The 16,830-nt window shown below is 48.1% G+C and overlaps 1 protein-coding gene across 2 annotated transcripts in view; it reads right to left on the bottom strand.

Moving 5' to 3' along the window:
• The window catches only part of mtss1 (MTSS I-BAR domain containing 1), a 69,057-nt gene that overhangs the window by 41,873 nt on the left and 10,354 nt on the right, over positions 1-16,830 (bottom strand). For both annotated transcript variants that reach the window (XM_042089326.1, XM_042089327.1), the window contains exons 2-3: positions 16,732-16,793; positions 14,197-14,270 (exon numbers count right to left, since the gene is read on the bottom strand). In XM_042089326.1, the coding sequence (XP_041945260.1) occupies positions 14,197-14,270; positions 16,732-16,793 (136 nt within the window). The remainder of the gene's footprint in view (positions 1-14,196; positions 14,271-16,731; positions 16,794-16,830) is intronic.

Below are 16,830 nucleotides of genomic sequence, written 5' to 3'. Positions count from 1 at the left end.
AGCAGAATAGCCTCACCGTACCTACTGAGCTAAAAATCTAAAAGCTAACCACCTGAGAGAAAGAGGGAGTACCGTCAGACAACTAACTACATTTTTCTACATAAAAATGGACAGTATGCATAGATAGATTGATACTTTATCAATTCCAAAGGAAATTTAAGAATATAGCATTAGGCTATGTATTACTTCCGTGAAAATAATGGCCTCTACAAGATCCTTTTGATACATTATCCTCCTTTTTAACGGCAGAACATGGGAAACAATAGCAGCTGTTGTTTAGCTGGAGAGTGTGCAAAACGTTGGGCCTACATCGGCTACTTGAGGATTGGCGGTTGCATTTTAAGGCGCTTTCCATTGAAAAGGTTGTTTAAAAAAAAAAGCAGTGCTGTGGCTCCTAGCATAAAGGCCTGATTGAGGGAAATGTGTCCAGTCAGTTCACGCGGGCGGCCAAGGTGAACTGGTCAGATTCCAAAACTCACACTATGACCCCCAAAAGCCCAGCATATCCCCTGCGCGATGGCAAACCTGACCGGTCTATTCCAAGTCAATGAATGGTCAAAAATGACATTTGTTTCAAGGTCAGAAGCTCTTGTATGTTGTACTGTGCTGTGTAGTCTCGTTTGTGTGTGCTATATGACCATGTGTATGGGGCCAAATCTGAATTTCCACAGGAGTGCACGATAAAGAACTCTATTCTTTTCCAACTCCGTGTCAATCCAGTCACATACGCTATTGGGGGAGGGAAACTGACACGTCTATCCCCCTTCATAGCATTTCTTCCCCTTCTTTGCGACCCAAAAGGAAGCCAGTCAGGAGGGCTGAAGGGGATGAGAGAGGGTGTGGGTGTGTGTGTGTGTGTGTGTGTGTGTGTGTGTGTGTGTGTGTGTGTCTTAAATGCACCATTTCAGGAGGCGTTGTGAGGTCCACTACCTCACAACACAACCACAAGACACATTTTCCTACACTGGGGCCATTAGCTCATAATGTGACCATTGACTGGCCAGTGACAGGGCAGACAGGACAGTGCACACACATACACTCACACGCACACACACACAGGAGACGCTAGGGTACCTTTCATCAGACCCTGTGGCTTCCCTCTTAAAAATAGCAAAAAGCAAAACACACACAAAAAAAAAAACCTACTCGCTCTTACAAAAGATCCCTATTTTGTGAGAACTCCACCATATGAAGGGGTCCTTGTAACACTTTTCCGTCTCTCCCCAAGAGGTGCGACATGAAACTGTCCCCAGCTGAGGGTCTGCTCCAGGTGTGTAGGCCGAGACTATTCTGGGCTACTCCAGAAAGATAAGCCCGCTCTTGCTCCTCTGGTTACTGGCCTCCAGCGATCTCCGTGTTAATTTGTCTCTGGCTGTTGAGGGGAGCCTCCCAGGCAATGAGTGGAACATCGCCATCGCCAGCCAAAACAGCCAGTGACCTGGTTTACATTTCACAGCCAAACACAGCTCTGTTTCTTTTCTAGCATGTCTGGCTTTCCTGATCAATACCAGGCAAATTAAACCCATTATGACCCCTAATGCTTCATCTTTAGTGGTCGCTGATGAAAAATGTAAAAAAAAAAAATAAAAAAAATAGAGAATGCAGTGATCGCATAATAAACTAAAGAGCATTTTGTAAATGAGTTATGAGACAGGTTCGACTATCTGCCTAGTAGCTTTAGCGATTGTATTGATGTCTTCTTCTCTGCGTGAGAAAAGATGAGAAAAATGTCAGCGTGATAATTTAGAGGGGGAGAAAACTGCGTCTCTCCCCTTTTACGTGGGCAAGAGGAAATTGCTGTCTCCCTAGTTAGAGTGTTTAATACCTGATGTCAGAACATGACTCTGGAGGCAGAAAAACAGAAAGAGATGGTTTAGAAGACCCTGTTTCCTTGTACATGTTCTAAGCTACCGCAGAGTATAAATAACCATTAAAATGCTCAAATACAGTATGAAACAGATTTATCTATACTATAATACTATACTATAATGACTAGCCAACATATTGGCAGGAGTTTTGAGACGATTGCTCGGTCTGTTTTTCCAGAGCACTGACTCAGGGAGATCAAGAGCATTATTCTTGAGCAGACCTTTATAGCCGTGTGCCAGCGGAGCAACCCCCAGCCGAGAGGCCTGTGGAGACCTAGTGCACCTGTCGGGCTCCAGCACAGCTGTTTGAAACCTCTTGGGATCGGTGCCTGACCCCCACACACACACGCACACACACACAGCAATCATGGAACTGCACTCCGCCATCATGAAAAAGAGCCTGACAGACTACGAATACGGAATCTACCAGCACATCATAACAATGCCAATGTACTGTACCGCAATATCAGAACTAAACTAAATTGGGACACCCAACCCAAACATAGAAGTGCACAGAAAAGCCACAAAAAAAATGAAACATTCACACAAAGACTGCAACACAAAAAGGACACGATGCAGTCAGTAGCCAGATTAGCGAGCTCTAGCTGCAGCCCAGCCTCCCGCTGTGTCCAAATCTAGATCAGCACGGGCTTGTGCTGCCAATACAAAGCAGCTCCTCCCAGGCCCACCATCTCATCTCCCCCAGGCCCTCCACACTGCGCCTCAGCCCATGCCAACCCCACCAACTGGCACCCCGAGCAGAGCCTCAGACAGCATGGACACAGCATAGAGACGGGCACACTTTAAGGTGGCATCACAACCCTATGCAATGTGAAATGGCGTTGCCTTTCAATTCAATTTCAAATCAATTCGCTTTATTGGCATGGCTGCAAGTGTTACAATGTTGCGAAAGCAGTAGTTACATCAAAAGAATAAGCAATTATTAATAATAATAATAATAATAATAATAATAATAATAATAATAATAATAAACAACAACAACAATTGACATGGACTATAGAGAATAATAAAAATAAAAGAACTGGCATAAATTCCGGGCATAGAATGGATAAGGAGTGGACAGCCTTTTTAAAGACAGGGGCGTCTTGCTGGACGTGCTAGTGTTGATGACACCCTTGGGGGAGGCACGTTACATACTGTCTGGAAGGGAGCGATTCCCTCGGCATGTGGTGCCAACATCGCGTCCTCAGTGTCGGATGAGATTGAGCTCACGGGACAGGTGAGATGTGGGAGTGGCAACAACAAGGAAAAGCACTTTACTTAAACCTGGGGGTTCAGCTGGTGTGGTGTGTGTGTGTGTGTGTGTGTGTGTTCTGGGGGGAGAAGAATTCATCAGGCACTGTGTTGTGCTGAGTCAGCAGTCAGGGGTCTGCCGTATGGAGAGGACCTGATGGACAGCAGCCAGGTGACCGCTGCATGAAGCACGAGGCCAAACCAGTTACCCTACCCCCACATGAACACACACACACACACTCTCTCGCTCTCTTACATCTCACGTGTGACCTTCAGTAGAGGTGGAATTGCGCATCTAAAGTAGAAGCTACATGCAGCATTAACCACTGTGAAACCCAGATGAAGGCAGTCACACACACACACACAGTCTAAACACAGAAGCCCAGTAGAAGGCAGTCTCAAACACACACACACACACACACACACACACACACACACACACACACACAGTAGAAGGCAGTCACGCGCACGCTACAATAGCTAGAATAGCGACAGTCATAATTAGCTACATGGACACAAGGTAGGATGGTGTGAGTTCACACTTTTGCTACATATATCACACACACACACGGCTCCCATGTTGACCGTCAGGACCAATGTCATTTACGCTTTAAGTTAGCCTTGAGACATGTGAGTTATGTATGTCTCGCCCGGGCTGAGGAGGAAGGATACTGGTCTGTAGTCAGGAAGCCCACCAAAGCTCTGGCTTCATAGCCAACTTCCTCTCCTGTCCAGTGCTTTTAACAGCCATCTGACAGACAACACCACAGAGACAGAGAACCTCCCGAGCCTTCCGGCAACGTCTAGAGGCCTCCCAAACATAAAAACAAACACACGATAAATCATTGTACACATGACACACACACACACACACACACACACACACAGCATGCACTCCCACACATGACAAATCATTGTACACATCACACACACACACACACACACACACACACACACACACACACACAGATCAAAGCCATCCCAATTTGGTGGTAGTGGTGGTGCTGATGGTGGGGGAGGGGGAGGGGTATAGAAGGGACGTTAAGTGGTGGTGTGGTGGTCAAATCTGGTCCTTAAACTTCTTGTCTGCGCGTGAGAGTCTTTCAAAAGAATGGTGCGTCATGGTGCCTTCCCACAGACCATCCTCCTTCATCCTGATTCCCCCCCCCCCCCCCCCCCCCCAACACACACACACGCAGGCGGGCGAGCTTGAAGGCAGAGTGGAACAATCTTCCGTAAACTGGCTCCACATGGCCTGGCTCGGGGGAACTCCGACGGGGGGGACTCCAGTGGAAGACCACACCACTCTGACCGCATTCCTCTCGGCTTTGGAAAACGTGCTGCATCACTCCCAACACAGCCCCTTTCTCAGGCCTTCCTCTGGGACACACTCATCCACACACACACACACAAACACACATAAACAAACCAGGGGTTCCAAAAAAACTGAAAAAAAGATTGCTTTCAGATCAGGAGCATGCTGCACTTCACAAAGCAGGGACTAGCCCATTGGGCACATGGGCATCTCTCGACGCTGCCTTCACTAAGCTGGGAAATTAAGAGGGACTTCTTTTAATAGTTAGTTCACAGAACTGGGACTCTCCACACAATATCTCTTAATGATGACCACAGTTCTTTTAGCTGAACCACACCTCCCCAAAAATGGCCCACACTATAAACAAAGGAGACGGACATATCCAACATGGCTATGGGCTGAAACATAATGGAGACTGTAATTTAATGACTAACATTTAAAGAGCACAAATTGAATGACATTTCTATTTCTAATTGCGGCTCAACTGCTTCCACACAGAAGAGATCACTGAGCATTTCTTCAGCCATACACTAACATCACTCAGAAACACGCCCGCCGATTGTGCCATACGCAGTTTACTATCTGGGATTGTCCTGTAATCTCTTTGGTAAGTGCTGGGAGTATTCTGTATGGAACACTCTCTTGCACAACTTGTAAACACGTTCACAAGCTGCCCAGTCATGTGTGTCAGGCGAACATCACTGGCGATAGACTTGTGGATAAGAGAAAAGCTGTTGTAGGCTTATATTCTTGGCTCCAGGGGTAGTAGGGCCTGAATAAAATATGACGGTGCCCATTCACTGGATTGGTTGTTTAAAAGCTGTTGCACTGCTATCTCAAAGGCATGTTTTCACTGCTAGCCACAGGCATTCTTCCCCTGCTCATCAACAAAATATCTATTAAAGCAGCCCTTCAGACATCTGAGCCTGTATCAGTTGAAGGGGGATTCTATCAGAAAATAGAATAGTTCATACGCCATTTCAGTGATCCTGTGTGGACACCTTGAATGTCTTAAGCATGGCAGGAGAGCTCAGGTTAGAAGACGAGACCTGAAGGCATGGTTCATTGCATAATTATTCAAGCTAATGCAAAACATTACCATACAAGCATTGAGTAGCAATGAATCATCATGGTTGCCTGTTAGCACAGGAATCTATCATACCCGCCGGGTGGACATAAATGGACATAATGAAACTACTCTCCATCACCACCTTCTGCAAATCATTTTCAAAATGTTCATTGGTCGAGTTCTATCTGTATTATTTAATTGGCCTCAGTAGCTCTGTAAGCCCATTAAACTGGCTGATGAAAGCGCACAGTAACTTTCGGAGCTGTGAAGTCCACATAATGGTACCGCTGGAGGTTTGTAGGGCTGGTGTTGAGTGTTGGAGTGGGTCGCTGGCGCGAACGGCACCCTCGCCCAAAGATTAAACAAACGCACAGAGCTCGCCACGGCTGTGCCCACATAGCTCCCTTTGGCACAAAGGCTGCCACTGTTCACCCTCCACCTCCTGGGCACAAGGGTCCTGTTCATATACTCCCATGCAGGCGCACACACACACTAGCTACCCTCAATTTACTCAGATGAGGGATGGAGAAGCAGTCTGGAATCCGTGGCCTGACGTCACACATGTTTGCAGACTGTGCTTTTTCCTTTCTCCTTTTAAAATACCACAACATTCCAGACTTTAAGGACACAGCTTTCACCAACATTCAACAAGATCACCTTTTCCTAGCGTCTCCTTTTCCAAGTATCCTTGGAAATTATACATGTCTATCCTTTGTGGGGATATGCTTAGAGTCAATGAGTAGGCCTAATTGTGTTTAATAATGGCGAGTTCAAAATAACTGTGATTATAATTTCTGTCACAATTGAGTCGCCCTAGCTGTTCTCCTGTAGTGCTGAAGAGCACAGGCATGAGTCAGCCTTCATTCCAGTAGCTCCACCACCCTCCAGAAGAATTTGTTAGGCTCATTAGAAGGCCTATGAGACTAGAGGGTCATGGCACGATCATCCATTTATCTCAACCTCCTTACGGCCATCAAAATGATTTTATGTGTGTGTGTGTGTGTGTGTGTGTGTGTGTGTGTGTGTGTGTGTTCATTCAGAACCATTATATACTGCTCTTCCCTCGTGCTGCCTACATCTCATGAAGGTGCAACAGGAGCCGTGTTTACGGTTTCCAGATCCCGTGTGCCAGACAGTGGCACCCTCCTCACCCCTATGTCCTTGAGGCTTGTTTGTGACGGTGCAGGGCTGCTGGTGTGGAATAAGGAGCGGAGGTGAGGCGGGAGCGGGAGAGGGAGGGGGAGGAGGAAGAGGAGGAGGAAGAGGAGGGTGCGTCCATGGGGTTAGATTATATAACCACACACCTCCTGCTCCGAGGCAACCAGTCATGAGGAGTCCCCGCACGTCTCTCCGCACATAATACTGCTGTATAGTCGGGAGCAGATACAAACATGTGAAACGGCGAGATCAAACCCAGACGAGCTCTAGCCCGGGGCACGCGATGATCAAAACAGAGCAGCTTGCACGTCTTGCGTGCAATTAACCAACGGTGCCAGGCAGGCAGGTCTGCTCATTGTAAATTGGGGGGGGGGGGGGGGGGGGCGGAGATAAAGAAAGTCTGAAACAAAGTGTGACCAAAATAAGGCGATGAGTGGTGAAGCATATTTGTGATTCTTCTTCTTAACCATTAGTAACAGTTTCCAAAACATGTTCTAGTCTCACTGCAATAAGCAACATGCCACGAGTCTATAAGCAGTTTATCCTGTCACCACTGTAGACAGCTATCTTTTAACAGCCAGCCAGCGATGGACTCGAGAGCGCAAACACCAAGGACAACACATCAAGGAGAAGCTGTTGAGAGCCGTGGAGCCGCAGACCCAGACTCTAGCTCCGAAATGCAGCCAACGAGCGGGAGCGACACACAATTGCTCCGTTTGGACACGTGCCGTCACCACCACTTTAGAGAGAGACAGATAGGCAAAGCTGATATGGAGGGGTGAACAGAGTCTGTCCGTCTCTCTCGTGTCTCTCTCTCTCTGCCATCCTATTCCTTGTTTACATCGAGCAGGAACATACCACTCCCCTGACCACCCTCCTTTAAATGTTTACATTTCCACATCTTTAAATGTATACGTATGTATATGTATATTTCCACACGTGCTATCTAAAGAAGGTGTGAACTTCTAGCGTCCGGCTTGTTAATACAGGCTGAGCCCTTGTCAACGGCATGTGCCAAATACACAAGTCATTATGAGCATGCGGAGTCCAAACAAAGCGTAATCAGACGGTGGAAGACGTAAACACTCTGGGATTGCTGCTTACATTCACATTTATATTTAGCCATTTAACACAAGCTTTTGATCTACGCCAGCTAACAGCATAGCAAACACGCACATCCATCACCGTGTGAGCTTGCTTGGAAATAAGTGTCTATCTGGCCTTGAGAGAGAGCAACAACGGCTTCCAGCCGCATGGTTTTTTTTTTTTTAGCCCCGAGAAGTCAAGATTCATTGGCGTGCTGTTGGCTACAGCAAGAGCAGGCAGGCGGCTCGGCACATGACGCGGATTTTTTTTTTTTTTCCGCTTTTCAGTTATGACAACTGCTGGATTGGGACAGATCAAAAATAACTAGCGGGAGTGGAAACAGAAGGAGAACACAAGCGCAGTCACAAGATTGGGGGGAAGTGGACCCGCAGGGCGGCAGAGAGCGGGGCATGTGGACGGTGTCATCCCAACATGAGTCACCCTCAAACACAATCGTGGTGAACATGCAGTACCGTAGGAGGACAATGAGGAAGTGGACACACACACACACACACACACACACACACACACACACACACACACACACACACACACACACACAAAGAGGAACATGTAGTGCAGACGGAAAGGGTGCCATCCCATCCAGTGCAGTTTGGGTAGTGTACATGGGCCAGCTGTCCAGTAGGGCACGACATCTCACAGGGGGAGGCGGGGGAGTTCTAAGTGGCAAGGTAGCAGTGGAGGCTGGGGGGGGGGGGGGTCAGGGTGAGCACACACAGTTTGGAGTAGAGAGAACACAAACACACACACTGGAAGTCACAATGGTCCACAGTGCCCTGTGAGAATGACAGACAGACCACAAACACTTTCCTCGACTCTAATCCGGCTCTGTCTGGAATGTGTGCATGGGTGTCTGCAGCACAGGGGTCCCTAGTTCAGGGGGAGGGGGGGCTTTCAGAAACAGAGAGAGAGACAGAGAGAGAGAGAGAGAGAGAGGGGGGGGGGGGAGAGAGAGAGAGAGAAAAAAAAAAAAAAAAAACTCAGCTGTTCAGGCAAGCCATTCCCCCAAAACAGGTGCGGTACCAAAATGACCATCTCTCTGAAGCTCACACCACACAAGCGCTTTGGCATCTGCTCTGCCACACAACGCTGCTCCTTAACTAGGTGCTGCTGTCACTATGTCAACTGCTGTGGCTTAGGTTTCTACTGACCTGCTGGTGTCCCTTACACACAAGGACACTCAAGTCTGTTATGACCCTGTGCCTTCTCCTGTCAGTGCAAGGGCAGGGCTGGGCCTGGTTGGGCTAATGCCATCATTGATTACACCTATGGTTAGGGTGGGGCTATATAAGGGGTTTCCTATCTCTCTCATTAGGCACTTTTCTTCCTTCTTGCAGGCCCTCACTTTGATTCTCTCACACTTGCACTTTGCTCTCTCCCCTCATTTCTAACTCTACCTCTCTTTCTCTTTCTTTGTCTTTAGGCCTACTTCATCTAGCTTCTCACATACTGACCCTCTTGGCATCCATACACGCACGCCACCACTCCCATTCATTTCCCCCTAGACATTTTGCTATTAGTAACCTTGCGCTTTACTTTAATAAATTAATATATTTGGTTTGAACCTTGTCCCTCTTTATGTTTCGGTCTGGGAACGAGCCGGCCATAACAAGTCTGATTTATGCCCCTTTTTCACATGAAAAGTGATCCGTCCATTTCAGACGTTGATCCATTTTGTCCATGGCCATAAGCTTCCAGTCAACGTGCAGAAGAGTGACTAAATGAACAGAGAGCACGTTCAAAAGGCTCTGTAGTGCAGATCTGCACAACACTGAGCGTAGTTGAGCTTTTAGCTTTTAAAGAGCGAATGTTTTCTGCACTAAAAAGTCCTGTCACAACATGCCATGTGCGCTGCTTTGTGTCTACAGCGGTCTCCATACAAGTCTAAAAAACTGAACAAAAGGCATTACTGCACATAATAAAAACTCTGACACGCCACTTCTTCATAACGGTCTTATGAGTGTCTGGCCGGCTGGCACTGGGATGCAACGGGGCAGGTAGCGGAGGTAATGGCCCGGCATCGGCTGGCACCGTGCCCGGCCGAAAGACTTAATAAGGACAGGAAAAATATCATTTATCCAAGAGGTTTCACATAAATAAGAAGCATTAGGTTTATCAGACTGGAAACAGAGAGGGCTGGTTCCTTTTCATTATGCGGCGCAGTAACAAATGAGTCCATCCAGCCGCCCGTATTTCTTTTATTTGTCCCATCAAAGTGGAGATGAATCTTGTCCGCCGCTGAGGGAGTAACTCTTTTAGATGGCTGAGCAGGCTGGGAGTGTTGGAGGCTGGACTGTAAATCCACAGTGACGAGTGGAGGAGGAGGAGGAGGGAGGAGGAAGAAGGAGGAGGAGAAGGAGGAGGAGGCCTGACCAGCACTGACTGTGACTACAGAATACAGGCCACGCCATCATCCAGCGTGCCACCATCAGTCTTCTCCTCCAGACAGCAGAAGAATGCTGAGAAACCGTGAGGAGCAGACACTAGGAGGATGCTGGCCAGCTGCGGTCACTAACAAAAAAGAAATGGCTCGTCAATAATGAGGGAGCAAAACAGGAGAGAAGTTAGGGAGAGACAAAGAAGAAAAAATGATGCTCTACAGTCCAGCTGTTCCTACTGAATCATACGCTACATCCAAGGGGGGGGGGGGGGGCTAGGGAGACCAACTGCGGGCAAAAGAGAGTGGACGAAGTGGATCAGAGGATTTTCAGGCGGAGGCTGAAGTGGAGAGGAGACCTCTTAGACCATTGAAAGGAGACCTCTTCACCAGGGGAAAAACAAAAAGGGATGAGGAGGGAGAAGGAGGAACGTGACAAGAGATGCTTAAGATGAATTAGTCACATCCATCTAGTCACCACGTGAACCAGTGGTGTGATGACTTCCAAGCAACCCAGCATGCACGTGTGGTCAACACTCTCAGCCAGGCATTTGCTGTTGCACAATCAGCTTCTCAAGCTGACCGCTGCTCTCCTGGTAGACGGCCATTTCAACACGCTGAGTGCTGACAGACCCAAAAAACCATAATCACCCTCTACTCCTCCACCCCACCCCCGCCCCTGGACAAGACGTGTTCAGCCCCCCCTGCCAGAAGTGCCTCTGGATGGGCAGGTGGATCAATGGCTCTGACTGATAGGCTGATACGGCTGAGGAGGCTCGACTGCTGAGTCAGCAGGGAGATGGGGGGGAAGGGGGGGGGTCTGTAGTTGATCTGATCTGATTTCAAATTCACAAGGTTAATAACAGCCAAGTGAATGACGAAGGGCAAAGCCTGCTGATATCCCACCTCTCTACCCCTCAGACCTTGTGATCCGATCCCCTCTCATCGTGAGCTCTTTGAAGACACAGACCTTGAGGGTGGGCCAGAGCGAGTGCAAGCATAAAGCCCAGCGAGTGCCGCTGCTGAAAGGACGTTGGCCGATCCATCCACTTCAACATCATGTGGGAGGCTAGCCACACAAGAACACGCTGGCAGCCCTCACATCTTTGTCAGCCAAGCTGGGCCCCAAGGTGAAATATGACTATAACAAAGTACTTCTCAACCCTAGAAGGCATTCTCTAGCCTGGAGCCTGTGCAACTCTGCTCTAGTGCCTGACTGCACTGCTTGTGGATGGAGCAGGTTGATCATGAGACCCACAAGACTTTAAACGGGGGATTCTATAGGTTTTTTTTACAGGATCAAAAGACACCCTGTAGTGCAATGTGGTACTTTGGTTCATTCTGTCTTGGGAAGACAGAATGAAAACACACACACACACACACACACACACACACACACACACACAGGTTACCATGGGAAACCTTTCCTTTCCCCAGGCTGCCATCCGTTAGGAGGAGCTCTGCAGCGGGCAAGGCTGAGCAGGCAGCCATGTTGGGACAGGGATGGGCGGTGGCAGCCTGGATCTGACGAGAGGTGCATAGGGAGAGAGAGAGTGTGTGTGTGTGTGTGTGTGTGTGTGTGTGTGGCAGGTATTCTCATTAGAGGATTACCGAACCCTGTGTTCCCAGCCACAGGGTTACACAAAAACAACACTCATATATGCAGGAGTATTGCTGGCTCGGTGTTCAAGGGGACTTGTTTTTCCCCCCTTTTCTCCAGAATCCCCTGTGCGACAAAAGTCAGCCATGGCCAAGATTCACACAGAGATGAAGTGAGAGTTTGCAGTGTTTAAATAGTGATGTGCACACAGAGATGAAGTGAGAGTTTGCAGTGTTTAAATAGTGATGTGTTCTCTTGGTGCCACAGTGCGGGACCCAGGGCTTCTCCAGGTCCGTCCTGAAGCCCACCCACACACCCACCCACACACACACACACACCCCCACTATGTCCAACCTGTTCGGAATGGACACAAGGAGCCAGTTGTGTGTGTGTGTGTGTGTGTGTGTGTGTGTGTGTGTGTGTGTATAAACAAAACCCCCCAGGAAGCACTCAGATTTGCAGAGCAGGCTGTTGTAAGGGCACACAAACCCCTCACCAGCCTGAAAGCCAGAGCTTGGCAGCGTTTACACAGAGAGACAGGGAGAGCAGGATTGGTAAAAAAAAAAAAAACACCACCAAGATGTGTGTGTGTGTGTGTGTGTGTACACAAAACTACACAGCTACAACAATGAGCCCTGTCTGAGGTGAGGGGAAGGTAACAGGGTTGAGGTAATAGGGGTAATTTGGATTTAGACACCAGAAATGTTGTTAAAAGTGACGATTAGGGGGACGCTGTGGCGCAACAGGCTACTGTGTCCATACCATTTACGGGTCCAAGTGCCCACCGGGACCCAGGTTTGAGTCCGACCTGCGGTCATCTCCCGATCCCACCCATCTCCCTCTCCCACTTACGTCACTCTTCACTCTCCTATCTGAATAAAGGCAAAAAGCCCAAAAAATATACTCAAAAAGAGTGTCTATTAAACAGATTTTGTGTTGGGTTTGAAATCTTTGTCTAAATTAACATCACACCGCGCTGTTCAAATCCCTCTCATGCTGTTGTTATCTGGCTGACATTAGACAGAAACACAAAAAAACAAACGTGAAATAAAACCTGTCGGACTCCTCAGAGAGAGTAACTGAAAGTACAACAGATTTAGATATCTCTGCTACGTCAGTGTCTGACTGAAGAACAGACAAAAATCGCTATCAATAATAGAACAGTGCAACTAGAGCCTAACTGATAGAGAGAGAGACAGACAGAGAGACAGAGACAGAGAGAGAGGAGAAATGGAACAGACAGAGAGAGAGGTGGGTTGTGGGGGATTGATAGTGACTGAACCTTGCTGGTGAACTCCACTGTTGGTTCATGCCGGTTTTTAACTGGAAGCACATGAGACAGTCTGCACCAGAGTTGAAAAACAAGCTCAACCTCCTCTCCGCCAACCCAAAGGCACCACCCCTCATCCATAACCCCCCCCCCACCCCCCCCCCCCTTTCCCACCCCCTCCATGAGGACCTCCAAACACACCCGTGTCCTAACTCCCCTCGCCGCGGGCCCAGGCTGCTTCGTGCCTGTGTGTGCCAGTCTCCCCAACAGCCCCCCCACCCACTCTGCCTTCTGCCTTTCCCTGTCTGCCCACAACTCTCTCTCTCTCCCCCCCCCCCCCCCCATCTCCCTACTAGCACACTACCCAGAGGGGTGGAAGCTGCACAGGCTGCTGTGCTTGTGTGTGTGCTATGGTGTGTCAATCCCAGCTCCACTGCACTCACAGATGTTGCACTGAAACTATTGGATGGTTCATCATAAATTAACTGAAACTTAAATGTTAATCACAAAAAAAATAAATTAACTGAAACTTGTTGAGTGTGTGAGTGTGTGTGCGTGTGTGTGTGTGTGTTTGGTTGTGTTTGTGTTAGCGTGTGCTATGGCATTTCATTTCCGAGCTCCACTGCACTCAAAAATGTTGCACTGAAGCTATTGGTTGGTTCATCATAGACAAAATGAAACTTGTTGAGTGAGTGTGTGTGTGTTTGTGGTTATGTGTTTGTGTGTGATATGGCATTTCATTCCCTGGCTTTACTGCACTCTATAAAAAGCTGAACTTGATTGGTTGCTTGGTTCGGCGTTAAATTCTCCAGGTGAGGGAGACAACCGAGGAGTTCTCACTAAGCTCCGTGCCTCCCTCCCACTCGCTCTACTGTACTTAGCGGGAAAAGGCAACACAAACTAAAAATTCACAAGAAATGCTTTGAGGACGACAATGCTGCTCTACTGGAAAGACTGAGGAGGTGAAACTGGGATGTGAACCAACACACACACAAACAAACAAACAACAAACAATCACTGTGTGCTGAGTGTGTTTCACTAATTCACGGATTGGGATAAATGCAGAGACCAAATTTCTCCTCACAGGATCAAAAGAGTATACACACACACACACACACACACACACAATTAAGCAAACGCCTAACAGTGTAACAGGTGTCCAGCCCATAATTTCTTACCTCTGGTGCTGGTTGCCATGTCAGCCACCTTCTGGAAGGCATCTAGGAAAGAGCTTGTGACAATGATGGTTGTCCTAGAGGAGGGGGAGCGAGAAGGAGAGACAGACAGACATTGTGAAACATTCAACCATGAGAGCTTAAGTAAACAGTTGTCTTTTTCAAATGGTGTCCTCCCCAAGGCTTTCATGTCAAGCACTACACTGACATGTCATGAACTCCTCGTCTACCACACGCTCTAGGAAAACAGACAGGAACTCTATTTGGAAACAGCCTATTGGTGCCCTGCACAGAGACCATTATGAGAACACTGATGCAGTTTAGACAAGGGTTCCATGCCATGTGTGTGAATAGCCAAGAGAGAGAGACAGAGAGAGAGAGAGAGAGCGCGTGTGTGTGTACATTGTAGAGAGTTAGGAACACAGCCTCGTTTAAGCCCCGAGTACAGGTCTTCCTTACTCTAGATCTTGTGTCTAGACTTCACACACCCTACAGTCCCCATCTTGGGAGTCTGGAGGTCATGACCCCTCTCCTTTTTTTCCACTCCAAACACCAGCACACTTAATTTAACATGTGATGTGATTTTCCACCGCCTTCTTTTTTAAAGAGGTGTGCATGTGTGGGTGTGTTTATGGAGAAAAATGTAACCTCTAAAGTCCCCAACGACAAGTGAGGGGAGGGAGAGGGAGCGCTGTGTGTGTGTGTGTGGTGGGGGGTGGGGGGTTGGTAGAGGGAGGGTGAATAGTCTAAGAGGGTGCCACCAAGTTTTCATTTAAAAACCCTTTACAAATTCCCCTGTGTAATGTCTACATACTCCTTGGTAATAAAAAAGCATTTTCTCCCAAGGACAGGGCCATCCTACCTGAAAAGGCATTATGAACATCAACAACCACTAAGACATGCTAGACGTCATAAGCCACAAATGACACAGCCTTTCTCCCTCTGCAAGTCTGCATGTGCTTTCTCTGGTAGCTGGAATCTTAAGGACACCATTTTAATTGTATTCATAGAAATAGTTGATGATTTTTAGACTAGTTTCATTAGGCCACTCATAGTCCACATTAACTCAGTCGGAGTAAAACAAAGGAACGCTTCTCGGGGGGGCGGAGGGGTTATATGAAAGGAAGAGTCAGAAAGCCTGGTTTGTGAACTTGTGAAACATGAGTCAACACTGATGTGGGGAGATGAGGGGAAGTGTAGTGCGGCACACACACACACACACACACACACACACACACACACACACTTCATCACACACACAAAGCTGGCAGGGTCAATGGGGCCATTGTGAGGAGCTGAGCTGGAGCGGGGATGAGGATGGAGATGGGGATAGCAGGGCAAGTCTACCTGAGAAGTGTGCAGGTATCAGGTGAGCTCCAGCACAAAGCCCAAGGGCTCTCTTCACTCCAGTGACCCATATTAGAGGGGCCCAGACCAGGTGCACACTCGGGGCTGGGGGGGGGGGGGGGGGGGGGGGGGGGGGGGGTTAAGGCTGTGGGCTCTGGGGCATAACTATGCTCAGGTTTAAGGCTATGCTGCTGGAATGGTCCTAGGACTAGTGTTCACCTTCTCTAAAAAACACTGTTTATGTGAAACCATACTGAGGCCGTCCTAGGACTAGTGTTCCTTTTTTTGTGAGTGTCGTTTATAGTTATGAAACCCTACTGAGTTTGTTTCAGGGCCTGTGCTCACCTTCTTCGAGAATGTTGTTGATGGTTCACACTATGGGTTCTATTAGAAGGCTAGATGTGGGCGTCAATGTATTTACTTTCGTTTTCTAAAACAGGTATGTGTGTGTGTGTGTGTGTGTGTGTGTGTCACATGTTGACGTTAGGCCTAGGTTGGGAGTTTTGTTTCGGTACTTCTCAGCAAGTGGCGTTGGCAGTGCCCGTCATTCCAGCTCTCTCTCCCTGACAGGATGGCTCGACAGTCAGCACTAATTGGCCGTAAGCGCAGCGGGCACTCTGATGTTTATCAGCTGAAGTGGTCCGCGGGGAGGGTCATTAACCTCACGCTCTCTCTCCGCTCCCCCGGGAACAGTAGACGGGACAGTGGCCAAGAGGACTGCTGCAAAGCCAGTGGTCTGAAGCCAACTCTCGCTCTCTCACTTTCTCTTCGCCTCTTTTATAATATGTTCTTCTTTGCTCTTGGCTACGCTGACAGTCTTTCAATCTCAACTTTAGCCAAGTCAAGAGCTGACATTCCTGACTGAAAAACCCATTTAGGCTACGTTGAGGAAAACACTGTTTTTACAATTATGAGTCAGTAAACCTTCATCTAGTGTCTATGAAAAGAGTCCCTTTAAAAAGAATACTTTACAAAAAAAAAAACTTTAAAACCCTCTAAATACAGTCACTACAAGTTAGGCCTCAAGCCGTTCTTCTAAAACCCAGGTTCCCTGTGAAAATTCGAGTCTTGAGGAAATAACAAGGTGTAAGTCCAGCCTGAGGAACTCAATAAATCTGCTTACTTCCTCTCAACTCCAGGTCAGGAAAAAAAGGGCATTAGTTCCAGTGGCGTGGCCACTAGCGCGCTCACCTCAGCTGGGACTGTAACTTGGCTCCTTTGGAGACAAAGTCCTCCCAGGCAGGGTAACTGGCCTGCAGAACAAACACAGATAGGAGCAGGGGTCACTTC

The sequence above is a fragment of the Alosa sapidissima genome, chromosome 4 (genome assembly GCF_018492685.1).
Source record: "Alosa sapidissima isolate fAloSap1 chromosome 4, fAloSap1.pri, whole genome shotgun sequence".
In the NCBI taxonomy this organism is placed as follows: Eukaryota; Metazoa; Chordata; class Actinopteri; order Clupeiformes; family Clupeidae; genus Alosa; species Alosa sapidissima.
Note: the sequence above shows the minus strand (reverse complement) of the source record. Positions and strands in the feature narration are given on the sequence as shown.